This window comes from Nilaparvata lugens, chromosome 8, assembly GCF_014356525.2.
Source record: "Nilaparvata lugens isolate BPH chromosome 8, ASM1435652v1, whole genome shotgun sequence".
NCBI lineage: Eukaryota > Metazoa > Arthropoda > Insecta > Hemiptera > Delphacidae > Nilaparvata > Nilaparvata lugens.
The window spans coordinates 26,689,768-26,716,385 of record NC_052511.1 but is presented as its reverse complement, the minus strand read 5'-3'; the positions used below and the strand labels follow the sequence as shown (position 1 = coordinate 26,716,385).

The window sequence follows — 26,618 nt, the reverse complement described above, 5'->3', positions numbered from 1 at the left end:
ATAGGCAACTTTATTATGGTCGTGATTGTTTGCGTGGCAAAGATATAAAGTCAATTTTCCTGATGAATTTCATCAAACGTGATTAATGTTATCCTCTCACTCCATAATTATTATTCTACAACTGTCCTGAGAAATTCGTATTTCTTAACTATCAGCCTATATAGAGCACAGTAGTGTTGTGTCACTTTTCTGTTTGGTAGTGAATAGAACATCACCAGAGAAACAAATAGCATTGAAATATTAGTTTTCAGTGAGGGAAATGGCGGTGCATTGACATCCGAAAGAAACTGGATGATCTTGATGCGTGAACGAGTTGCTCTCTCAAAACAAAGATTAATTGTTGAGTGGTTTTCATCGCATAGAGAATAGATAGCAATATTAGCGAAAGAAGAGAAATTACTAAAATATCCAGCGCATTGCCATCGCCTAGCTGCTGTCTTTATGTTGCAAGCAGCGTTTAGAGAATTCCTACCTATAGCTCTGCAAACTGTACTCTTTTAAATTTCTCAACAAATTCTGGTTGATCATCTCACATGAAATTAAACATAATAGAGATTATTAATATAGTCTGGTATTTGTTATGTATTATTTATTAAGAAAAATGAATGGAAAGTTTTATTGTAGCTCATTTTATTACAAATCGAATGGTGTAGGTACCGTAACTGCCGAAATAATCGGACGACGGATAGGTACCACAGCATCGATTAGTTGGTAGCTTGAAAATCATGGAATCTAACCATTAGACTAATTTCATGACACAAATAGCAAAAATCAATGTTATTACTGAAATCAACAATTAGTCTATCGGTACCATAATTTAATATTAATTTAACTGAAATAGGTGGTAAACTTTTTTCTCATCTTTATGTTAGAATATAATTCGAATTTTATTTTATTTCAAATTTATTTATTCCACACTCATGAATACATATACATAAATCAAACAAAGCTCAACATGACAATACAGTCCAACCAAAGTGTAATAATAATAAACGGTAAGTGAAAAAGCCACTGGCATAAGATGACTCTTGTTCGCCAGTGGGAGTAGGAGATGAAAATTATAATACGCTTAACCTGATTTAAATTGATTTAGCACAGAAGCAATTATTTATACAGAATAGTAAACTACGAAACGAAGAATCGAAACAAAATTCCCCCAAAAATTCTCTCTAGTAACTAATATACTATATAACTATGGTACTCTCTTATTCAGAAATATAGTGACCCATAAATACAGTGTAAACAGGGAAAATAGAACGCATTCCATGGTAAATGGAAAGAGGGAAAAATCATAATATTCTTATAAAAACAAAAAAATCACAAAATATTTAAATTGAAAATAAGAAATCTAACTTTCTAGTTTTCTAGAATATTTCAATAGTTTATGTTTCAAGTATCCCCGATTATATTTTATTCATTCAATCTATAAATGTAAATATTTATTATTAAAATCATACCATAACATTACATATATGGAAGTTTCAACAAGTTTTATGAAAATAAAATTAGTAGAAGAGAGCAAGTAAGTAGCCGAAATAGTACCTTCAATATTTCAAATTTTGTCCCGCGCCTACAATAACCAATAAGAGATCACCAAATTTTCTTATCGAGTATCGAGCTTTTAGTTATCGACCTAAATTTTAAAAATCGAGAATCGAATTGACTTGAAAAACAGATTCATAACCTTCAATTTGCTCTATCACTATTATCATAGTCACTATTATTTACTCGCTAAACGATTACAGTAATTTTTATGTTTTACCTGTTTTAATCATTTTTCATCAACATTAAAAATATATCCAATATTTTTTGAAAAAATTCATTGTACAAAGTTTGTGTTACATTATAAGAGCGACTGGTTTTTATTATGCAATGTCAATAGATTACTCTCTCCAATTTGGAATGAGATTTCTAAACTGGTTTTTTATTTAAGATTTGACAGTTTTTCAATGAGAACCACTAATGAAGTTACCTGAAATTCGTTAATCTTAGGAAAATTAAAAGACACAATATTCAACATGACAAATTGGGAAACTTTTTATTCAAAATATGCACCTCCACCAAAATATGAAACAATTTTGAAAAATGTGACAAAATTCAGTCAGTCAAATGAACACCGGAGGATTGTTTTAGTCACGGTAAGTTCATTTCAATGACATTATTTACTTATTTATTAGCCTAATTACATATAATTCTGTCTATAGTGTCTATTCTTAATTTAAAATTCTTATTAGAGAGCAGTCTTGAAGTTATTTGCAAATTTTGTATGAAAAATAATTTCCCAAGAGGCAAAAACTCAGAGCGCATTCGGTTTCCTGTCAATTTATCTAAAAAACTTTCAACTTCCAATAGGATACCTTACTAACTTCTTAACATTTTATTGCAATTTTTTCCAAGTTCACTATCAATCTATTAAAAGCGTTATTATTTTTCCAAGAACTAATAAATGATCGTAAATGAGTAAATGAACCCTCTGGAAAGCTGTTAATTAATCTGAAAGTGGTAAAAATGCTTCTTTCATTTATTAATGTCTTATTATTGTACTAAGATGGCAATTCCTTGTTTTTTAAACAATTTTTCATGTTTTTTATTGCAGTCAGGAGGAACAACTGTGCCATTGGAACATAATACTGTGCGCTTTGTGGACAATTTCAGTGCAGGAACAAGAGGCTCAGCATCAACAGAATATTTTCTGCAGGAAGGATATGCTGTAATTTTTATGCACAGGTAAATTACCGTGTGATAGCATACTTCAGAATATTGATTTTTAAAATTAGTTATCATTAGTTAATAGTAGTTAAAAATAGTTATCATCCAGGTCACAAAAACAGTTGACTAAAAGGGGAAAGGGATCCACGTATCTAATATCATGATCAAAGACCAGGCTTCCCCGGATATATCGTGACAAAAATATTTAAAAACTCAATTCACTTAGATGGCGGCGTTAGAAACCAGCAAAATCATCATAAAAAATCTTCAAGCAATAGAAGCTCTTCCCAATAAGCCACCTTGATAGAGTGTTCCTGAATGCAGTAGGTGAGCGCCCTCTCACCCCTCTCGATTTTAAGCACTGTTGTGGTGAGAGGAATAAAACATTTTTATTTGATATTTAATTAATTTTCTTTAAAAGTACCGTGAATAAATCGATGCTTGAAAAAATTTAATATCCTACTTTGCCAAAATATTGGAGAGGGGTTGTATAGCCTGCCACATTGGTTGACTCAAGGTATTAAGAAGGCAGAATGTAACTTCCCCCTTGAAATCGGCTCCAATGTGCTATTTTACCAATGTTTACTTATTATGTTTGCAGGATCAACTCTCTGGAGCCCTTCGTAAGACACTTCCAAGGCCATGATCTACTCAACATGCTTGAAATGAAAGACAATGAAGGTGGAGACACCTCAATATCTGGTAATACAGCTTATCAGCAAAATCTCTGATGTTTATTTATCAAACATATAGGTACTTATAGTTTGCTTTCTCAAACTCAGTTCACTGCTTCACATCAGAATAGAATATTAATCATTCTTGTAGTAATCCTATTTAGATGTTTGACGATTCCCATTGTTAGCATTACCACTTTTGTACATTTGTTCTCTTGCTCTCTCACTTAATTTTTTGTATTCTCTTGTTCCCAAGATATACAAACCCAGCACATATCGGTGATATTGATGAGTCTTGAAATACATTTTGTATGTTATACAATAATTGTATGTAGCCTATATTCAATTTTGGTATCATTAGAAATGTAAGTTATAACTTGACTTTACAATCTGGTGTCTTTTAAAGAAAAGGCTTCTCTCTCAAAACAGAGTTGTCCACCTCTCTTACAACTCTCTGAGTTTGAGCTCTACTTAGCCAGTCCACGTGTACCATAGGCTATTCATCGATGAAACTCGAATATCACTATTCCACTTTATTAGAATTAGCCAACATTCCAAAGCCATTTTCAACAATTTTACTATAATCATCAATTGAATTTGATTTTCATATTATATTGACTTTTACTGTACTTCAAACCTCTCTTGATACCTACTTGATAGTTGTTTTCATCCCACTGGAAACGCGGTCGCGTCTCGTCATTCTGTAGAAATTCCTGCACAGAGTAGAATGGCCTGGTTATCAGGGCTTTCTAGAATGTGTCCTGTCCCTCTATGTGTCGAATGGTAGCTGGAACTTTGTTGAATATTTTTGTGCTCAAGAATTAGGCCCATTCCTGGCTAAAGTTGATGTCACCTGCGCTACTCGGATCATACTTTTCTGTCGGGTGTTATATTGACGAATTTCATCGTATCTTGTAAACATTTCAGGCTTCCTCTTCATAAATGGATTATTCCAGGATAAACATTGCTGGTAGAGTCAAAATATTTAGTTGTTGAAACAGCGGTCTACGATGTACTATGTTTGGTACTTTACAAATTGATCGCACAATACGCTTCTGCAATAAGAAAATTCTGTTAGCCAATGCGCTTCCACCCCACATTGTTATGCCATAGCTCATAATGCTGCTGAAACATCCTTAGTAGACCTTCATTAAAATAGACCTTCATCCCTGTTTACAATATGCTAAAGCCTGAGAATAATATAACAAATTGAAGTCAATCTTGCTGAAACATTTTCAGTGTGCTGGTGCCATCGAAGGTTACTACTCGTATTTATAGTGATTCCAAGATATTTTGTAGATTCGCTTACTGAAATACTGCAGTTGTCCAGTCTGAGCAGTGGTTCGTTCGTGCGTGTCAGGTGATAGGTGATGAAATGCCTAAAATGAAATAAAAATCCACTGTTTTAACAGCTTCGTCATTAAATTCAAAGAGGTCTTGTCGAGTGCATGCTGGTGCAAGACAGCATTTCAGGAGGTGGTCATCTGACTGGATATCGCCACAGTCGCAGTACGGGTCCTCAATCTGCCTCCAAGTTGTGCGATTTTCTTCTGTGCAGGCACACTCTGCTCTGAGGCGGTTCAGAGTTCTCCATTTGCCATATGACAGCTCTGCTCCTGTTGGAAGTTGCTCCCTCAACACCAAGTCAGTGGCGTCTGTACTCTCATGCCATAATCTAATTCTTTCCTGTGGAGCCGAGGAGCCCAGCTCCTGTGTCTCTGTCAGAAAGCTGCGTCGGGACTTCAGCCGGTGATTTGCAGGGGTGTGGCCGAACATTGGGTGTCTGTTGTCGTTAACCTGTCGAGTACGCTCAGTCCTACCAGCTATTTCTCTTCGGATTGATGGAGGGGCTATCCCACTGAGTTGATACAGGTAGTGAGTTTTCGTTGGTTTCAGACAACCTGTCACAATTCTGCAGCTCTCATTGAGGGCTACATCTACCTTCTTAGCGTGGGCTGATCGGCTCCACACAGGACAGGCATATTCCGCAGTGGAGAAACACAGGGCTAAGGCTGTTGTACACAGAGTATGAGCATCAGCACCCCAGGCAGAGCCAGTCAGTTTGCGTAGAAGTGCATTTCTGGAGTTGACCTTCTTTTTTGTTTTTTCACAGTGACCTTTGAATGTCAAGCTTCTGTCCAATTGCACACCAAGGTAAGTTGGGTTCGCTACATGTGTCAATTGTTGGCCAGACCAAAAGATTTTAAGCTCCCTATTGGCTTCTCTATTTTTGAGGTGGAAAGCACTGACTACAGTCTTTGTAGTGTTCACCTTCAGGAGGTCAGCTTTGTAGTAGGCATCTAACTCTGGGGGGATAAAACGGTTAAGCTTGTCCTCAACTTCTTCAAATGTTTCTCCTCTGGCTGCTACTGCCAGGTCATCAGCATGAATGAAATGCTTTGTGCTGTCTCCAATTGGTTGGTCATTCACAAAAACATCGAATAGTGCAGGAGCTAAGACACTTCCTTGTGGTAGACAATTCTTTTGCTTGTACCACTTGCTACAGTTGTTTCTTATGTGTACTTGGAAACATCTATCTGTTAGCATCAACCGGATTACCTTTATGAAGCCGTGATCATATGTCATATTATACAGTTTTTGAAGGAGTTGTCTATGGTTGATTGTATCGTATGCTGCTGACAAATCAACCAGAACCATGCCACTGACCTTCCTCTCCTGGAAACCATCCTCAATGTACTTAGTCAGGTTCAGTACTTGGCCTGTACATGATTTTCCTGAGCGGAACCCAGCTTGTTGAGGAATTATTTTGCTTTCTAGAAGAAAGGATATTCTGTTGAGAATAACTGTCTCAAAAAGTTTATACACATTGGACAGAAGTGAGATTGGGCGGCAAGATTTTGGACACTCAGGGTCTTTTCCAGGTTTGCAAACTGCAATCATCTTTGATTTCTTCCAAATTGCAGGAATGCGCTCGTGGACAATTATGTTGTTAAATAAGTCTGTGATCCACTTTCTTGCTATGGGACCAAGGTGGAGGAGATGTTCATTGAAAACTTCATCCATGCCTGGTGACTTACAAGTCATCAGTGATATTATTGCGGTATCAATTTCGTCTATCCTTAATGGATCCTGAAAGGTGCTGGTCTCTCTATTTGGACATCTTATGATTTTCTTCTGTCTGATTCTACTTACGGGTTTACCATTCTCAATCAGGACCTGAGCCACCTGCTTTGGAGAAACATTGGTATGGAGGCTTTTTGGTTGACTCTCACAATTCAGTTTCCGAATAAGTTGCCAAGCTTTGTAGCTATTTCTCTTCATGTCCACTTCCTCAAGCACCTTGCACCAAGTTTGCCTTCTGCAGTCTGCAATACTTGAATTTAGCTCTACTCCTAGTTTGTGAGTGTCATCTGAAAAAGGGTTAGCATTGAAGGATTTCATGTAGTCGTTGTACAGTTGCTGGAGTTCGTTGGAGAATCCTGGAATATATTGTTGTCTACAGCCCCGGGGTAAGCTGCTATAAGGTGTAGTTTTTAGCAGATTCAAAAAGTCTCCATAGTCTGCTGGATGTGGCTGAAGATTTACCACTCCGGTTTCCATCTGGGTTGTGAAGGAGTTCCAATTTGCTTTTTTAAAGTTGAATCTCCTTTTCAGAGGGATCTTTTTCACCCTGATTGATGGAACCACCTCCAGTATAAGAGGCCTGTGTTGGGTGTTGGGAATAGTATGCTTGTCACATGAAACTCTAAATTTCTCTGTAATGAAAATATTGTCTGGGTTAGTACCTGACTTCCACCTTTTGCTATTGAAGGATGCGCTCTGCTTAGGGTCAAACAGAAGTGAGAGACCATTATTCATTGCCCATTGTTCCACTCTTTCTCCATCTGGGTTTGTCGTAGGGTAACCCCATTTCTCACTGTGACTATTGAAATCGCCCACTACAATTTTGCACTCCTTCTTGTTGAAGTTTGGGGTGCTGCAGAAATCAAAGTCAACTCCTGGAGGTTTATAAACTGATGTGACTGTGCAGTTAGATAACTCAACCGTAATTATTTCAATGTTATTATTATTCATTGTATAAGAGGACATTACTTTCAGGTTATCTCTGACGAAAATGCAGCTGCCGTATTGCCTGTGGGGGATCTCCGAAACCAGTTCCATCCCATGTATTTTGGGTCTGCTTTGAGCATCAGTTCTATGTGTCTCTTGAATGCACAGCACATCACATCGACGTGTCTTGCAAATATTACCAAGTATTTCTAATTCAAATTCAAAATTAAAATTCATTTTATTGAGCCAAAAAAGAACATACAGGCCAAGTCAAAACATAAAAATAGACAGAATAACAATGTAAAATAAAAAATACAAGCATATAACAATGGTAAGAATACATTTACAATACAACAGCAGAGTTCAAGTGTCATCATTCAGAAATTCATCTACACTATAGTAAGCCCTATTCACTAAGTATGCATAGAGTTCTCTTTTAAAATTTATTGATGGGGCATATAAACATTTTGGTAACTTTTTAAACAGTCTCAAACCAATTACACTAGGACTTTTGTCAGAGAATCTCAATCTGTGGTGATTAACAAATGGGTCCCCATTGCCACGAGTAGAATAACCATGAACATCACAATTCTTTTTCAATGATTTAATCTTATTAGCAATGTATAATACTACTCTGTAAATATAAATACATGGAAAAGTGAGTAATTGTAGTTCTTTAAATGCATTCCTGCACGATTGATTGTAATCCAGGTTTGTCAAGTACCTCACTGCACGTTTTTGTAAAATGAATAATTTTTGACAGTTTAAACCAGACGTACTTCCCCAAAGTTCTACGCCATATACCAGGTGAGTGTAAATGAGAGAGAAATTCTTCCTTTATACTAGATAAGCCCTCAATATTAATTGAGATTGTCACGAGAGGAGGCCCTGAAAAGGGCTGTTTTGAGGCATTTCTATTTATATCACCTGTATTGGCTGCAATCTGTTCTCCAACTGCCAAGTTAAATCTTTGGTGAAACTCTTTGAGAGCGCTATTATCCATTTTCGAAAACGTTTGTATCGTTTGCAGTTGGTCCAGGGGCACCACATGGAGGAACAGCCTTACCCCCTGAGCAGTGGTGATTTGACAGGCTTCTTGCGATTGTAGAATTTCACTATATTTGTCTTGCTTCGATTCAATAACAGATGTTTTCTTGTGCTCCATTTTTGCATTTCTTTCAACCCTTTTTGAGTTTTATTTCTCAATTCAATAAGTTGGAAACTGTTGTAGATATAATACTGTGACTTTCAGGATAAGTTATTGGTCGAATACTCCACCTTTTGACGTACAACTAAATTTCATTCCCTCATAAGGGGGTAACTTGGGGGTTGTAACTCGAATATTTCAAATGTAAACACCCATTGTGTGGTACATAATTCTAAAGTCCTTTTTAAAGCAAGAAAGATGGCATCGATAAAAATGCTCTATGATACATGTATCCAAAATGGCGGCTGATTGAACTTTATCAATATTATTTCTTTAAAAACTAAAACTTTAATAATTCGTTCAACTCTTTTACTCGACTCTTCATACAACTCCATCATGATAGTAAGCACAAGTACGCTTAATGTTAGAAGTATGTTCCGACATATGCACAAGTATGCTCCGACAACAGTGGTGGTAAAATATTTGTATTATATTCATGCTCTTGGAAGTCTGTGATGAAACTAATAGTCTAATTTTCTTTTCCCTCTTGTGATATACTTAGCGGTAAAATGCAATCCATGAGCCAATTACATCGCATAGGTACTCTCTCTGCCAACTTTCCGTGTAGTTATCTACATTCTATTCTCCTTATAACACAAGCGGGGCGGGAAATCGTAACTGCCTTTCATCAGACAATAACTCATCTGATAGCTATAGGAACTCCACAAAGGTGTTTGAATTTGGTGGTCTGTAAACACTTATCAACAGAAAATATTTCTCTTGCAATTCACAATGACACCAAAGGTCTCCATTACTCCATCAGGAGAGATGTCTTTCACTTTATTTATTGGATGTATCTTGAATTTAGAATTTCAACTTGTACCAAAAATAGCTACACCACCATCACCAGTTTTATCTTCTCTAACATATTCCGCTATTTTTTGTGTATCAACTTATTTTTAGATATTCAATATTATGATCATCTAGGCAAGTCTCCTGCTAGGCATACTATCTTACTAGGAGCTCTCAGCGCTCAATTCACTCCAGTCCAATCCTCTCAATTAGAATTGAGACTTTTGGAATATTCCAAAATTATTTTTTGTTGCAGTTAAAAGCGATTGTCTTCCGAAATTGGCGCCGTTGCTGAGGTTGTACAAGAAGGCAATAGCCGAGAACAGATTGATGAAGGTTGGATTCACGAGCCTCTCGGACTACCTGTGGCTGCTACGGGGTGTGGCTGGTATATTGTCTTCGGCGGGGTCCAGGGCTATGCTATATCTAGCAGCAGCCGTGTCAGATTTCTATATACCTGCCGATCAAATGGTTAGTAGGTCTACTCTACAGTAGTTATAAAAAAGATGTTTGAAGATAATTCTAGATCAGAAGCAATATTCAGTTGCTGTCTCTTGAATCTTCTTAAATCATATCTTCAAATTATTATGTTTCAGTAAATATTTTTTTGGAGTTAAGAAAGTGCTGAGGATGATGCTACATAAGTTCCAGGCTTGTACCAGGCCTACGTTGTTTATGAGAAATTATGAAATTGGGCTTTTGCCAATTATAAACTATAAATGAATCATGATTGTTTGTTTCTTGGTCTATTCCGAGCTGTGATGTATTAACACAAGGTTTTGATGTTTTGTACAACAAAGTCCATTTTCAACAGTACTCCAGTCAGTAAGTAAACATAATTGCCTATTTACTTAAAGAATTGACTGCAAGTCGTTGAAAAAATATCAAAACAGTGTTTAGAAATTAATGAGTTGAATCTTTAATAGTGAAGACACAAACTTATTTTGGACTAAGATATTCATCTAAAGAATTGACTGCAAGTGGTTGAAATAAGCATCAAAACAGTGTGTAGAAATTAATGAGTTGAATCTTTAATAGTGAAGACACAAACTTATTTTGGACTAAGATATTCATCTAAAGAATTGACTGCAAGTGGTTGAAATAAGCATCAAAACAGTGTGTAGAAATTAATGAGTTGAATCTTTAATAGTCAAGACACAAACTTATTTTGGACTAAGATATTCATCTAAAATTGAAAAATATAGCTCTTTTTTGCCTGTTCTCCATTTTCAATAATTCTACTGTGTAAAATCTTGTATAATTATTTGCAGGTGAAAAATTTTAGTACATCTCTGTTTTTTTGTGAATGTGAAATCTTTCTGCTGAGTGGACCGAGATTTACAAATCTATGAGCATCTCATCTCTCTTTTGATAAAAAAGAACTCCTTAATATATTTAAAATATTATGATAAAAAAGGACCAAAAATAAATATTTATTGATGATTTTTCAAAACTATGTTTTTATTTATTTATAGGCTAAAGTTTGAAATACAATGTGAAAGAAATAAAAACAGTCTTATGTATGGGGTTTCTATGTATTCCAGCCAGAACACAAAATACAATCAAAGGAAGGTGCACCCGTAATCAGCCTATGGCTGGTGCCTAAAATCCTGCAGCCTCTTGTCAGTCTGTGGGTGCCTGATGCTTTCGTCATTTCATTTAAATTGGAGACTGATGACTCAATTCTCATTTCAAAAGCACACGATGCGCTCGATAAGTACAAACACAAGGTGAGTTCAATTTTATTGACATCCATAATAATTAAATAACTTGATAACCTTCAAAAAAATGATTTACCAGCATGATTGTTAAAAAATGTTTGGTGAGAATGCAGTAATCTTGAATCGCTCCAAACTTTCATTGATTGAAAAAATACGGCACTGTCCGTTACGTGTAGATGAAATGTTAATTAACATCTGTTTGTATAATTTGTTTGTTTTGTAGTGCGCTCAAGCGATAGATAGAAATTATTATTGTAATTGTATACTCGAGGTGACTTTCATGTTTGGCTTTGACTGATAGTTTATCTATACCCCAAAATTATATTTTTCGGAAAGCTCGTTTGATAGGACTAATAGTAAGGTACGTCTGATCTAGTGAAGAGGATAGGCTTGTTTTTTATAATACAGTTTTTTCTGTCGCAGTTCGGGCAGTTTAAAAAAGAATTGTATTATTGTAGAAGACAGGTTTGAACCGATTCATTAGTTCAGATAATTTTATATTTTATCTTAATTTGTAAAGACGCGTTCATCAGTGGGTTCCAAACTGAGGGGCATCTCGAAAGGTAGTTGTTGTTTTTTCTCGAAAGGCTTGTTTTTTTATAATACAGTCTTTTCTGTCGTAGTTCGGGAAGTTTAAAAAAGAATTGTATTATTGTAGAAGGCAGTTCTGAACCGATTCATTAGTTCAGATAATTTGATCTTTTATCAAATTAATTTGTAAATTCGCGTCTATCAGTGGATTCCAAACTGAGGGGCATCTCGGTAGTGGCAAAGGTAGTGGTTTTTTCTTAAGATCCATTTCATTTATTTACCACAAAAATAGAATTCTTGATGCCAAGCGAGTAACGTTTATATTTTTTCTGATGAAATCATATTTCTCTATTTAAGAATCTGAAAAGTTAGTTTTATGTGCTATTGATTTTTTAGATAAATATATTCTTCATTTGAAATAGCCCAATGTTATCATTATATTAAGGGCCGTTTGCACAGTGTAAGTTTAAGTTAAAGCTTGAACCAAATCTGGATTTTTTTTTGGTTTAAACTAAAATTCCGTTTGCGCAGTATCAGTTTAAACTCTGTATTGAGTTTAAACTCTGGGAAAGTTTAAACCTCCAAAACAGGAGGTTTAAACCAAATAATTTGGATTAACTAGACATCTGTAAGATTTGATGGAGAAACAAATAGTAAATTATTTTTCGATGGTTGTTTTTAATGCTTCTGTAGACGATAATAATTATTTAGGTTATAGAGAATCATTATTTGAATGTAAAAATAATTATAATGGAGGAATTGATACAAGTTTTTAATGCGATTGATAAAGATGACTGCTAAGAAATTTTGGAACTGAGAAAAATTGGGCAAAAAACAAATCATTCAAATTTCTGGGATGATAGAGAATTTTTTTAACGGTTTTGCTTGAGTAAAGCAAGTGCCAATTTAGTATTTGATTAAATAAACCACTTGATAAAAAATAAGACAATTTTTATCAGTGGTCTTTGATTATAAAACATGTTTTTAATAACACATAACTGAGATATTTTGCTTTCGAGATATTTCTAATAAACGAGGAAGACCGTAGTAGATTTAAGTAGATTTTTATAACGAAATAAGGTTTTATCTTACATTCTAGATTAAATTTTTTGTTGCCACTAAATATAAGTTTGTTTCTAATAGTAATATAGCATTTCATAATTTTTTGAAAAATTTCTTGATCGCTTTTCACTTTTATTACCGTACAGCTTACAGCTTTGTGGATTTTGAACCAGGAAATAGTAGCTACATAACCTCAATTTACTGATGGTTTGTAAACAAATAGCAAATTTCCTGTAAAAATTACCCTTCCTGATATTATAAACTATGACATTCTATTTCCAACTTAACGCTAAACTAGTTTAACTTAAACTGGATTAGTAAATGCACTGAGAAAACCGATTCAAGTTTAAACTTTCAGATTAACTTGAACTCGATTAACTTAATCGAGTTCAGCAATCTATACTGTGCAAACGGCCCTAAAACTGTTAAATATTTTTTTCTATCATTTTGTTATCATTACATCCACCAAAACTCTTAGTTACATCTCTATTCTTCCTCGTCGTTTCAATATACTGCTTTGGTGAAAAATCATATTGTATTGAATGAAAGAGATGAATAACTTCTGTGTAGTAGTGAAAGTGATATTCTTTTCAATAACTACAGATTGTTCAGGATGTACATTGAATAAAACAACTTGTAATCGTCAATATTTCCAAAAACAACGAGAGCTACTCACTAGTAGGTTACCTACTTCTTTAGTAGTCACTAAATTCTGATTCTACTAAACATTTTTTATTAATGGTACATCATCAAAAACTAGCTTCTCTTTATTTTTCATTCCAAATAAGTATGCCATATATTTATAAAACCATAGCCAATTGAAGAATTTCTAGGCTATAATGAAACCAATGGAATAAAATCTTGGAACTATTGAATTCTAAATAGCATTAAAAATATGTGGTGCACAATGTTTCTGATAAGGAATGTAAAAAATGCTCTTTTCACTTGCTCTATTCCAACGAAATATTCCTTTCTGGAAAATGTTTCTAAAATAGACAAAAATATCCCTTTTATATTCAAATCATTGCATCTATTTGGATTCGTATGAGATAACTCTTTGAAAATTGCTGACCAAAATTAATAATGAACTTTATAATAATATAGGCCTAAAGAGGTAAATTTCTATGAAGTTATCAAGCTGATAATAATAATTTTTGTTCACTTCAAACTTATAAAAATACATTAGTAATAATATTAGTGAAAACAAGATGGATAACCAACAACGAATAATAAATGAGTAATCCTCTTTGAAAGTTTTTTTTTGGAATTTGATTTGCTTATTTGAAATGTTTGTTTCAGCTTGTGATCGGCAACCTACTCCAAACCCGTAAACACCACGTGGTCCTTGTCTCGGCCACTGAAGAGACTGAACTCAATTTGACGCCCGAAGAAATACAATCAGGTGTCGAAATTGAAAAGAGACTTGTTGCAAAACTTATAGAAAAGCATGGCTCATTCATGGAAGGAAATCTATTGTAGTCTACATTTCAGTATACGTTTTCGTGAATTATATTTATATGGTAATAGGAAAATGTTTTTAAATAAATTCATAGATGTTTAAGAGAATAAATTTTTCATGTGGAAAATTGAACGTATTTTCGTATTTTCATTTTTGTAGATATATCGTAGTTACTGGGATTGTACGCAGTCGAAATGTCAAATTTGAGTCGAGTTCATTTAAATAGTATTAACACACATTATTTTGATAATTTTATAATTTCACATTTGAAGATATCAATAAATCATACAAAAATGACAGAGTGCATAGATAATCTAAAAAAATCTGAAATGTCAAATTTCTCTTTTCAAGTGAAGTATACACTACACATTTACTCACATATTTAGCACTTTGAAGAGAAAAGTACCTGTCAGATTTTTATTTGCTCATAATAATAATTATGAAATGAAATTATTTCAGTTTTTTATTATTATTTGGTAACTTATCTTTAAATGTGAAAAGCTTTGAAACGCTGTGAGTTATTGATGTGCGGTTTTCGCCAATCATTTTCTCTTGAGATTCTGTATCAAAATCATTATTACACCTTTGCATTTAAAAAGTGAAGTTAGATTCGAAATGGCGGCTCCAAGATGGCAATCCAAAATTTTGAAGCGACAGAAAAGTAGCTTATTTTTTAATTCTAATAGGATCTCCAATGAAACCTACTGCCAAATTATCTTTGTGAAATAAAATAATTGCCATAGGTAAGGAAAGTATTGCTTTCCGAAAAAAATTAAGGTACCAGATTTCTAAATTTCTATACGTTTCAAGGTCCCCTGAGTCCAAAAAAGTGGTTTTTGGGTATTGGTCTATATGTGTATGTGTGTCTGTGTACACGATATCTCATCTCCCAATGAACGGAATGACTTGAAATTTGGAACTTAAGGTCCTTACACTATAAGGATCCGACACGAACAATTTCGATCAAATGCAATTCAAGATGGCGGCGAAAATAATGTCAAAAACTGTTTTTTTGCGATTTTCTCAAAAACGGCTCCAACGATTTTGATCAAATTAATACCTAAAATAGTCATTGATAAGCTCTATCAACTGCTACAAGTCCCATATTGTAAAAATTTCAGGAGCTCCGCCCCATCTATGCAAAGTTTGATTTTAGATTCCCAATTATCAGACTTCAGATACAATTTAAACAAAAAATTTAAAGTGGAAAAGATTGAGCATGAATATCTCTAACAATTATTAATGTTCAGTAACATTTTCATCCAAAATTGAAAATAAGCTCCAAATTCGAGAAAATGTGATTAGGTCTTCAATTGCAAACTGTTGGCAACTGTTGATTCTATTAAATCATTCACTGTGAAGAGATAGCAGACCTCGTGTGTCTCCAGCGTTATTGCTGTCCTTTCACCAGCTGGCTCATATCTTTGAATAGTAGACTTGAGATGCGTTTGAACACTAGCGTCAGGTGATCAATTTTCATAACGGCAAGGAAAGTTGTGTGAGTACGCCACACCAGATTTTTTCATTTTAGTTTCATTCTTATAGTTGGCCTTGGTCCCTCAAGGTCAAAGCTTGCTCTTGACTCCACCACCCGTCTCTACCAACACTGTTGCCACTTTGTACTAAGGGTGGCTAGTAAGAGAGAAAGTGAATGTGTGTGTGAGAGAGGATGTGATAGTGAACTATTGTTATTGGAGTATTGTTTGTCTTCTCTGTCCAAAGCCTGGATAAAGTGTGATGGGAATCATATGAAAATTCATGCAAATTGAAAAATGCAGAGTGAAGTGGGCACTACAAGAATATTGAATACTAAAATAAATAAAATTACATCACTCCACTTCCAATTGATTATTATAAAAGTCTTCAAGTAACCTTTATGAAGTAATAGCTCAGTTTATAAATAGTTGCATTTATAAAGTTGCATTTAAAAAATCTAATCATCATTATAAAATTGGATTTCTTGATGTCATGACTCAAGAAAGAGTTATACATTATACATAACAATATTCTTTCCTTCATTGCATGATGTTGAAGAATATAGCGGATGATGGGAGGAGGTAACGGGGGATGTTATTGTTCTAACTTCAAAGAAAGACACAACAGAACTTTTGAACCTGACTTGATCAAAAGAATTTGTGACAGGTAGTGACGGAAAAGATGAAGAGGGAAGGTATGAGAAGGAAAGAGTTATGTTCAGGGTGTAGAAATATAGTCAATGTATATAGACTGGTCGAGTGAGGGGTGGCCACCAGTGGCAACATTGCAGTGCCTTGAGAGACCCATTTTCGCTTGGTCAACTATAGTAATTAGGTAGTGCAATGCAGCCTCTAACTGCAGAATATAATATACGTACTGCTGAATGTAGAATGTATTTTCTCATATATGTAATATAATCACCATCCAGTATTAGACCCCAACTATACAAGCGCAATATTATACGCACAGAATTTATTCTGCGCGTCTACAGAATGCATGGCTTTTTAAAGAGATAATAAAAGCCATATGAGGCATGTTTCTGATGAGTAGGCAGGGCAGTTTCGATTGGGTTGCCGTTTGGGATTTCGGGAATCAGCTGATAATCATAGCTGATCGGAGTCGAGCTTCCAGCCCTGCCTACTCTTCTGAAAACGCCTCATGTGGCTTGACCCTTACTTTATATTTTTGTAGTCTATATAAATATGTCGATTATAGAAGCTAGGTATATCTTCTCCATGAAGCGCTAGTGTTCTATAAGTCAAAATTTTGTTCTATAAGTCAAAATAGTTCATACAAAAATAGATAATTTTTAATTCAAAACTAGGCGCTCAGCCTCTATTAGATTTTCAACTTCTAGGAGCGCTAGTTCCAACTTCTGATCAGTAATTGAAAAAAAAAACAATAAATTTGAATAGTTTCCGACTATATTGTTTCAGGTTGATGCAGTAGTATTTGAAATTTAACAATAATTAGCAAGTTTTGAATTTTACAATATTAATTCTGATTGTGTTAAAAAAATGTTGAGTTGGTAAGCCTGTATAACTAAACTGTGTCGTGGATGTCGTGGACCGGTCTACGTTTGATGGTTGCAAATGTAGAAATTTGTTAGCTTGTTATTATTATCCAGTAATTTTCATTATTCTTATTAAGCCCTTGTTAGTTAATAAGCCTTCAAAATGATTCAAGGAGCGTTTGATGAATTGAAGCGCATGAACAAACGACAGGTAAGAATAACAAAAGACAATATATATTTTATAACCTATACGGCACAATCGTAATTGTTTATTCTATGTTTTAGGAAATTTCTATTCCAAAATTTATTTATCTTCTAAAACGTTTGTCATCCTCTCATTCTTATCAAATTGAATTTCTTATTTTTGCTTTTACATCCCCCATAATTTTAATTTTTAATTATATTAGGTTATGTGTTTGCAATACATTACCCTATCCTTATGGCATAAGACGCTAGTAGTATTCTATTCTCAAAATAAGAAACCTACCATTGTAACTTATAAATTTGAATAGAGTCTCAATAAAACTTACCATTTAATATTGTTTGCAATGTGTTTATTTATTTAATATGACGGGTTTATTAAGTATAAAGTATTGCGAGCTGAATGTTTAGCTCGACTAAGAAGATGAGTTACTGCAGATTTGACTGTAAGTTATTATTTCTGATTTAAAAAGGAATAATTGATATCAAATTTAGCCTCAATTGATCTGATTATTTTTGTTCTCCATTGCAGTTTATATACCAAGTATTAAGCTTTGGTATGATCGTGTCATCAGCGCTTATGATCTGGAAAGGATTAATGGTTGTTACTGGCAGTGAAAGCCCAATTGTGGTTGTGCTAAGGTAAACTAAAAATATTATTCATGTAAATCATTAATTTGATTACAAATTATTGACATTAAATTACGTACCGTAGACACCATAAATTGTGATTTTAATCTGATGAACATTCAATTTGTACGGTGACAATTCATGAAATAATTTTGATTAGATTCATATTTATGTTTTACAATGTGCTGAGTAACTTTGTGGATGCTCCGTGGTATGTTAGAAACAGATATTTTTAAGAAACTTGGTGTCCATCAAGATCCAGAGACATGTGGAGAAGCCCAAGGGGCGACTATTCCAACATGAAATGATCAAGCTGCTGACAATGGAGGGTTGTTGCGGAGTCTCGAAAGGAGAAAACCGTTTGAACTAGTGCAGTGCTTATTACTGACTGCACTAAAAGCCAGATTCTACTCAATCACCACTCTGCTCCTTCACTGGACATTACTTGAACAAGCACTACACTAGTCAAACGGTTTTCTCCTCTCGAGCCTCCGCATCTCCGCAACAACCCTCCATTGTCAGCAGTTGGATCATTTCATGTTGGAATAGTCGCCCCTCGGGCTTCTCCACATGTCTCTGGATCTTGATGGACACCAAGGCTCTTAAAGATATCTGTTTCTAACATACCACGGAACATCCACAAAGTTACTCAGCACATTGTAAAACAAAAATATAAATCTAATCAAAATTATTTCATAAATTGTCACCGTACAAACTGGATGTTCATCAGATTAAAATCGCAATTTATGGTGTCTACGGTATGCACATATATTGCACATAGGCTATCAATTTAACAATACCAGTAAGATTTTTATGAAAAATTCGCTTTTTCATTTTTCAAGTAGCCTAATATTTTAGGGTTCAATAAAATTGGTTTACATTAATTTATCTACGTTTTTATTATTGAAGTATTGAAACCTTTTTATATCTTTAAAATATTAAAAAATGGTATCCGACAAGTGAAAAAGAGTTGTTTAATTTCGGTGGGACGGTTTCAATTTCAATTTATTCACCAAAATTAATCGTTGACAAAAACTCTAGCCTAATATATGTTTCTATTACAGTGGAAGTATGGAGCCAGCATTCCACAGAGGTGACTTACTGTTCCTGACCAATTACCAGGAGGAGCCCGTCAGGGTCGGTGAAATTGTTGTCTTCAAAGTTGAAGGCAGAGATATTCCTATTGTACATAGAGTTCTCAAGCTCCACGAAAAGTAATTTCAATATATTTGTTACTTAATAAAATTCAAAATTAAATAAAAGTAAACATAATAATAATAGGCCCTTACAAAAAGGTCTCACTTAGCTTGAATAATTCAATTCTTCAATGGGCTCACGACTTTAAGGCTATACTTCAACCGGGACTGTAAGTTTGACGCGAAATTAAGTTAACTTGATACTTTTTTGATACTTGAGTTCGTTGCCAAGGAATGGGATTTCCTGATAGGCAGTTTCAAAAATTTCCAAATACAATAAAATAACCTGCATGGTTATTCGCGGAGACTCCCAAGTAGATATTTTAAATCTCATGAATAGAGTGGCCTCTCCAGGAGTTTATTTTACCGTGATGTAAAACCAGGAGTCCCGTTTGTCCTGTAGTTCTCTAGGAAGCCTGTTGAAAAGTCGTATTGCCTATAATGAGAAGCTGTTGTAAGTCCCTGCCAGCCGGCTTCGGGTCCTTCCAATTTGATGGTGTGTCTCCATCATCATCATCATAGGCTTAACTATTCAGTCAAATGGTCGTTTTCCAGGAAACAGCCCCGAAAGAATTTTTCTCGACGGTTCGATGTGTGATTTGGGGCGCTGAATTCGAATCTGAAATTTGCTGACACGCCAGAGGGCGGCTTCACCCCCAAAAAACCCTAAAATCTCGGACTTTTTTTAATTTTTCTATTTAATCTCGAAAACTTCGAGTTTTTGGAGAAAAATCATTCTCTACAAAATTAAAGATAATAAAATTTCCAATAAATTGAGTAGTCGCGCAGGATTCTACCATCTTTAGTTCTGGAGCTACGAATTTTCAAAAAAGGGGTTTTCAAAAGTATGCAAACCTACCACTTTTACCCTATACAACTTGGATATTTTTCTAGTATAGTCAAAAACCACACATCACGTGAAAGAACAATTAATTCTGAACAGGATTCCTTAAGAATTTTTGAATTTATTAGTGGGGGGAGGGGGAATACACCCAAAAATAGAAAATCATGTCCTACAGCCAGAATACAAATCTTTCATTATAATACCTTTTCAAGGCCTTCCTAACAAAAAAAAATACATATTTCGGCTGAAATCATCTTACAATCGCAGAAAAAATGAGAGAATAAAAATAATCACTTTTTCAATTGACTGTAACTTTTGAACGGTATTAAAATCAGAAAAAAACGATTTATTGGAGCGAAAAGAGGAGAAAATTCTACCTTGACTGCTTTTTGGATTTTTTATCTGAAGTGTTTCACACAATAAGCAACTTTGAATATGAGAGACTGTGAAAATGATTAACATAACACAAATTTCACGCATATTCAAAGTTGCGTATCGTGTGAAACACTTCAGATAAAAAATCCAAAAAGTAGTCAAGGTTGTAGAGAACTCCTCTTTTCGCTCCAATAAATCGTTTTTTTCTGATTTTAATACCGTTCAAAAGTTACAGTTAATTGAAAAAGTGATTATTTTTATTCTCTCATTTTTTCTGCGATTTTACTGTTATTTAAGAGTCTCCATAACGAGTAAGATACATGATAGAAACTTGCGATTGGTCTCAAATGAGAGAGAATTACATGCTCTATAAGCTGCGTTGCCTGTAATCCATCTTGCATGACTGTTTATTATTGAAAAACTGTCGAGACTGTGAAAATGAGGAAATTATCGCAAATTTCTTGATTTTTCAAACAAACTTATCTTACTTCACAATTATATTTTTACAAAAATCATTTACCTCACATGAGAGAGGAGATTCTGTTCTTCAAATCAAGACCAAGTACCACTTTTAATCGTTTCGGGTTACTGAGGTACACAGTTTTGAATAGATGAATTGGCAATTTTTCTGTGCATTTAAATAGGGGCTATTAAAATATAGGCTATTTTAAATATTGTGCAATTTAATGCACATCATGATTATTTAATTTTCATCCATTTTTTACTTTCCTTGCCCTATTACCATAGGTAAGGAAAGTATTGCTTTCCGAAAAAATTAAGGTACCCAAATTTCTAAATTTCTATACGTTTCAAGGTCCCCTGAGTCCAAAAAAGTGGTTTTTGGGTATTGGTCTGTATGTGTGTGTGTGTGTGTGTGTATGAGTGTATGTGCGTCTGTGTACACGATATCTCATCTCCCAATTAACGGAATGACTTGAAATTTGGAACTTAAGGTCCTTTCACTAATCCGACACGAATAATTTCGATCAAATGCAATTCAAGATGGCGGCGAAAATAATGTCAAAAACTGTTTTTTTGCGATTTTCTCGGAAACGGCTCCAACGATTTTGATCAAATTCATACCTAAAATAGTCATTGATAAGCTCTATCAACTGCCACAAGTCCCATATCTGTAAAAATTTCAGGAGCTCCGCCCCATCAATGCAAAGTTCGATTTTAGATTCCCAATTATCAGCCTTCAGATACAATTTAAACAAAAAAAATCAAGTGGAGTAGATTGAGCATGAAAATCTCTACAATTAATGTTCAGTAACATTTTCACCTAAAATTGAAAATAAGCTTTAAATTCGAGAAAATGTGATTATTCATTTGCAAATTATTGTTGATTCTATTAAATCATTCACTATGAAGAGATAGCAGACCTCATGTGTGTCTCCAGCGTTATTACCCTGTCACCAGCTGGCTCAAATCTTTGAATAGTAGACTTGAGATGTACGGGAACACTAGCGTCAGGTATCAATTTTCATAACGGCAAGGAAAGTTGTGTGAGTGCGCCACACCAGACTTTTCAACTTTATTTTATTTTTCACATGTGACTCACACACTTGAAAATGACATTATAAGTCAAAACATGTTGTGAGAAAAAATCAAGTTGAAAAATCTGGTGTGGCGCACTCACACAACTTTCCTTGCCGTTATGAAAATTGATACCCTGACGCTCGTGTACACGCGCATCTCAAGTATACTATTCAAAGATCTGAGCCAGCTGGTCACAGGACAATAACGCTGGAGACACACAATGTCTGCTATCTTTTCATAGAGAATGATTTAATAGAATCAACAGTTGCCAACAGTTTCCATTTGAATAATCACATTTTCTCGAATTTCGAGCTTTTTTTCAATTTGAGGTGAAAATGTTACTGAACATTAATTTTAGAGATTTTTAGGCTCAATCATTTCTACTTGAATTTTTTTGTTTAAATTGTATCTGAAGCCTGATAATTGGGAATCTAAAATCAAACTTTGCATAGATGGGGCGGAGCTCCAGAAAAAAACACTTTTTGGACTCAGGGACCTTGAAACGGATAGAAATTTAGAAATTTGGGTACCTTAATTTTTTGGGAAAGCAATACTTTTCTCACTCTTATGGTAATAGGGCAAGAAAAGTAAAAAAGGGTACTCTGATTTTTCAATGCTCACATTAATATGATTAGCTCTTATCTTACCAAGAAAGTGATTATAATATAATAATTGTTGAATCAGGGAGAACGGCACGGTTAAATTCCTGACGAAAGGTGACAATAACAACGTGGACGACAGAGGCCTGTACGCACCCGGCCAGCTGTGGCTCACCAAGAAGGACGTGGTAGGGAGGGCCAGGGGCTTCCTGCCCTATGTCGGCATGGTCACCATCTACATGAACGAGTATCCCAAATTCAAGGTCAGTCATCTTTCTAACTATCCACCAAATAGGGATGCCTCCCTATTATTGGAAAGAAACACTAGTAAATATTTCTTCATGTGCAAAACTGAAATTATACAGAGTAATCTACTCATCTTTCCTATAATTCATCATACCCTACTTCTATTAGCTTGCTTTCATAAATATTTTTTACTTATTTCAATTCGAAAGTATCTTGATAGGGCTACTTGAATGTTCAATTACAAAGAATCACTAGTACCTACCCTTATTATGTTCTATTCTGTATTTGAATGGCACGGTTAAACTCTTGACGAAAGGTGACAATAACAATTTAGGGTATTAAAGTTGCACTAGAGTTCAAACAAAATTTTCAAATAGCATTTTCGTAGACAGACACTGGAAACTCCAGTTTAAGTTAAAGGAGTAGGTTATAGTCTTCAAGTGGATGTACGGTATTCGTGATTCTTTGTAATAAAACATTCATGTAATAAACATTCAGCATTCAAGTTAACATATCAAAATACTTGGAATTGTGATGGAAATATAAAAACCAGCCAATTAGGAATAGTTATTCCTAAGCTAATTACTCTTGGAAGTAGTTTTTATACTCTTGGAAGTGTTTGACAAAAAAGTTTGTAAAAGGGTACTATTTAGTTATTTCTATATCAACTATTCAACTAGCCCTATTAAAATACTTGATAAACCAGATAATAAGAGTTGGGTAGGCCTATGAGAAATTATAAGGAGAGATGAGGAGATTAATCTGAAATTATATTTAACTTAACAATGAGGAGCTTACTCTGTATATTTTTAGTTTTGCACGTGAAGAACTATTTGCTAAATTACTTGATAATTTAATTTATTTAAACTACTTGAGAATTGAATACCTGTAGCCTAAATCAAGACATTGTTTGCTTTCGCAATTCTACTTTTGTGGCTGAAGACTGTGTTTATGGAGTTAACATTGTAATTGAATGAATGTAATGAAAAATCATATTCATATCTGGGTATTTCTATTTTTATCGTGGTACAGGACAAGATTTAATATTAGAAATGTGATACATTCTGGAAAGTACGTAACCGACTCCTAACAAAAGATATTCATTTGTTGCTCGTTGATATAAAAACATATTTAATTTCCCAGAAAAATTGATTCACCTAAAGTGAATTAACTCTGAATTATTGTATTTGAAATGTTTGAAAATAGACTGTAAGTCGTTTTTTAATGTAACGTATTTCAAGTTTTCTGAATTGATAATCTTAGTTTGGCCAAATTTAATTTAACATGAATTCTTCAACATTTGAATGCTCTCTATTCAGTCGAACATTTCGACCAATAATATATTTATTTTAACTATTTCTATTTTGTATCCACTGTCGATAATATAATAATTGATTGGCAGGCAAGATGTCAATCAATCTGAGACTCATTTCTCACTTATTCTGAACGAAAAGGATACATCTTTCAAAATACATGTACTTTATTATGTAAATCAGAAAGCTAGTATTAGTTTTCCCGCTGTATTTTTCAATGAAACCACGAAAAATGTCTTTATTTTGCAGTATGCTGTGTTGTGTTGCCTTGGATTCTACGTGCTCATACACCGCGAGTGAGAATTGAGTGAGTGATGAAAGGAGATGAAAACTCTTTTTTGTGCTCGGTCGCGCACAATATTTGACATTATCACAACATTTAATCAAGTGTTCCAATTCTTGGCCCAACTGTACTTGTAATTGTTAGTTTGCATTGCGAACGATGCAATCAATGATCTGTTGTTTGAAATGTAGCTAATCAACAAGAACTGGTGTAACTATGTTTCCATTATTTTTCTACGTTTTATTTTTGTGAATGGTATGATTCTTTGATTGATCTCGCAATGTAGTTTGATGTGTATTTATATGTTTAATGTTTTGAAAAACATTCTTTTCTCAAATTTAATTTGAATGAATGCCCATACTACTTCTCAATTCAATTTATTTTAATGTATACAACCACTATAAGCAATTGAATTTTATCAGCACAATAACATTTTAAAAATAGTTGGATATGGGTAGAATCAGTTTGATAAAAATTAACTTTTCAACTGCTTGGAGGTAGATTTCAATCCTTTTTTGAAGATAATATTATTTTGATTGAATTTAAGAGCATAATAATATTATGTTTGAATTCCGATTACGATGACCAAAAGAAATCGGACTAGTACTGAGTAGAGCTCAACTTTTCATTCTCTTTACATATTACAGTATTGGTTTTTTATCATTTTTTCCAAATAAGAGGTAATTTTTCTTATTCCTGATGAACCTTGTGTTATCATCATGGAACGAACAGTTCAAAATAAGATATAATAATAAAGTGAAATGAGTTTATAAAATAAATTCTGCCTGGTCTGATAATAGTGTTTCATTCATTGTTCACCCTTACCTTCATTATTGTACACTATTCTCCTAGACTAGTTTCATCTAGTTTGTATAATTACAATTAAAATATAAAAAATCACACTATCATTAGAAACAATAGAATTGCTTAGTTTATTCGCAAATTACTTTATTTACAAATCACAAATACTTTTTGAAAGGGCTTTGACTCCTTAGTGACATGGCCAGCTCAACAATAAGGTATTCTATTTAAAACTAATGGAATTTTAGTAGTAATAATAATAATACCGTATCGAGTGACCTGACTGGCTATCGATTTCAGGGTCTCTGACATGACCTAACTTCTTTTAGTTATTTCACAAGCTTCAAACCTCTGTTTTTCCCGGTATAAATTGATATTGAATGCCTTGGAGAGAATAACAAGCTGGGAAATAGAATAAGACTGGTCTCGCTCACATACGAAAACGTTTTACTATTCGAGGTTTGTTGAAAATTATTTGAGAAATACAGTATTGCTGTTTCATACAGATGAGGCCGGGACACACATAACCGCACCGAGCTCGCGCCGACGTACGGCCGAGTGTCGGACGTACTACGGCGAGTGACAAAACAAAGGCTTTCAAACGTGTAGGGACACATACTACCGCATCGCGCCAGCACCGTCGCCGTGTTTGTTCCCCGCGCCGACACCAACTAGTTCAGTTTACTTTTTGACGGTGACGGTGCTGCCTTGTGATAGATACGGTATTTTCCAGTTTTGTACGATTAAAGTGACGAGAAATATGGTTGAACGGAAAAATAAGTTAAAGTAAAAGTAGAACCAAATAGCCCAAGTTAAGCCAAAGGTATAATAAGCATAATAAAATAAACAACAAAAAATATAAAAGAAGGAACCCCTAACTGTGTCTTAAATTTTAAACTAATTACGTGCACACGCAGAAGGCAAAAATTTTATTGCTGATATATATTTCCGATACATGACTGATGATGGTATTGTTATCACCGAAATACAGTATATACTAGCACTTTAATTCTCATCTTCTGTGTCAACAGGTAATTAGTTTAAAATTGAAAAATGTAAATTTAAATCGGATGTAACAAGCTTTTAATAGTGTTATTATTATTAACAATAGTTTTACACATTCAGAGATCAGACCACACAGAACTGAGTCAGTAGCACTACAGAACTGAGACACTGCTGTCGCACGGATATGTGTGTTCTACCACCATCACTTCATTTGAATACTTTCAAATTACCACCATTATTTTTGAATTCTTTCAAATTAGTTTCAGTTTTCAACTCGTTTTTCAAAGAATTATATAGTTTTATGCCTGAGGCTCCCTTCCCATAGGCGGTAAGTCTGTAGGCCTACTTGGGCAAAAAAAGATTGTTGTTACGCTGAGGAAACCTGTGAATGGGGTGGTTGTCAGCAATTATCTCATTTTTTTTTATGTACA

At 34.3% G+C, this 26,618-nt stretch overlaps 2 protein-coding genes across 2 annotated transcripts; both read left to right on the top strand.

Annotated features, from left to right (window-relative positions):
• The first annotated feature begins 1,642 nt into the window (after window positions 1-1,642).
• LOC111047123 (phosphopantothenate--cysteine ligase) lies at window positions 1,643-14,302 on the top strand. Its single transcript, XM_022332794.2, has 6 exons — window positions 1,643-2,138; window positions 2,597-2,727; window positions 3,311-3,411; window positions 9,650-9,864; window positions 10,938-11,123; window positions 14,007-14,302. The coding sequence occupies exons 1-6, from the start codon at window positions 2,019-2,021 to the stop codon at window positions 14,184-14,186; spliced, it is 933 nt and encodes a 310-aa protein (XP_022188486.2). The 5' UTR covers window positions 1,643-2,018; the 3' UTR covers window positions 14,187-14,302.
• A 2,867-nt stretch (window positions 14,303-17,169) lies between these two features.
• On the top strand, window positions 17,170-25,178 carry LOC111047122 (signal peptidase complex catalytic subunit SEC11A). Its single transcript, XM_022332793.2, has 5 exons — window positions 17,170-17,366; window positions 17,889-17,998; window positions 19,051-19,200; window positions 22,625-22,802; window positions 24,348-25,178. The coding sequence occupies exons 1-5, from the start codon at window positions 17,319-17,321 to the stop codon at window positions 24,396-24,398; spliced, it is 537 nt and encodes a 178-aa protein (XP_022188485.1). The 5' UTR covers window positions 17,170-17,318; the 3' UTR covers window positions 24,399-25,178.
• The last annotated feature ends 1,440 nt before the right edge of the window (window positions 25,179-26,618 follow it).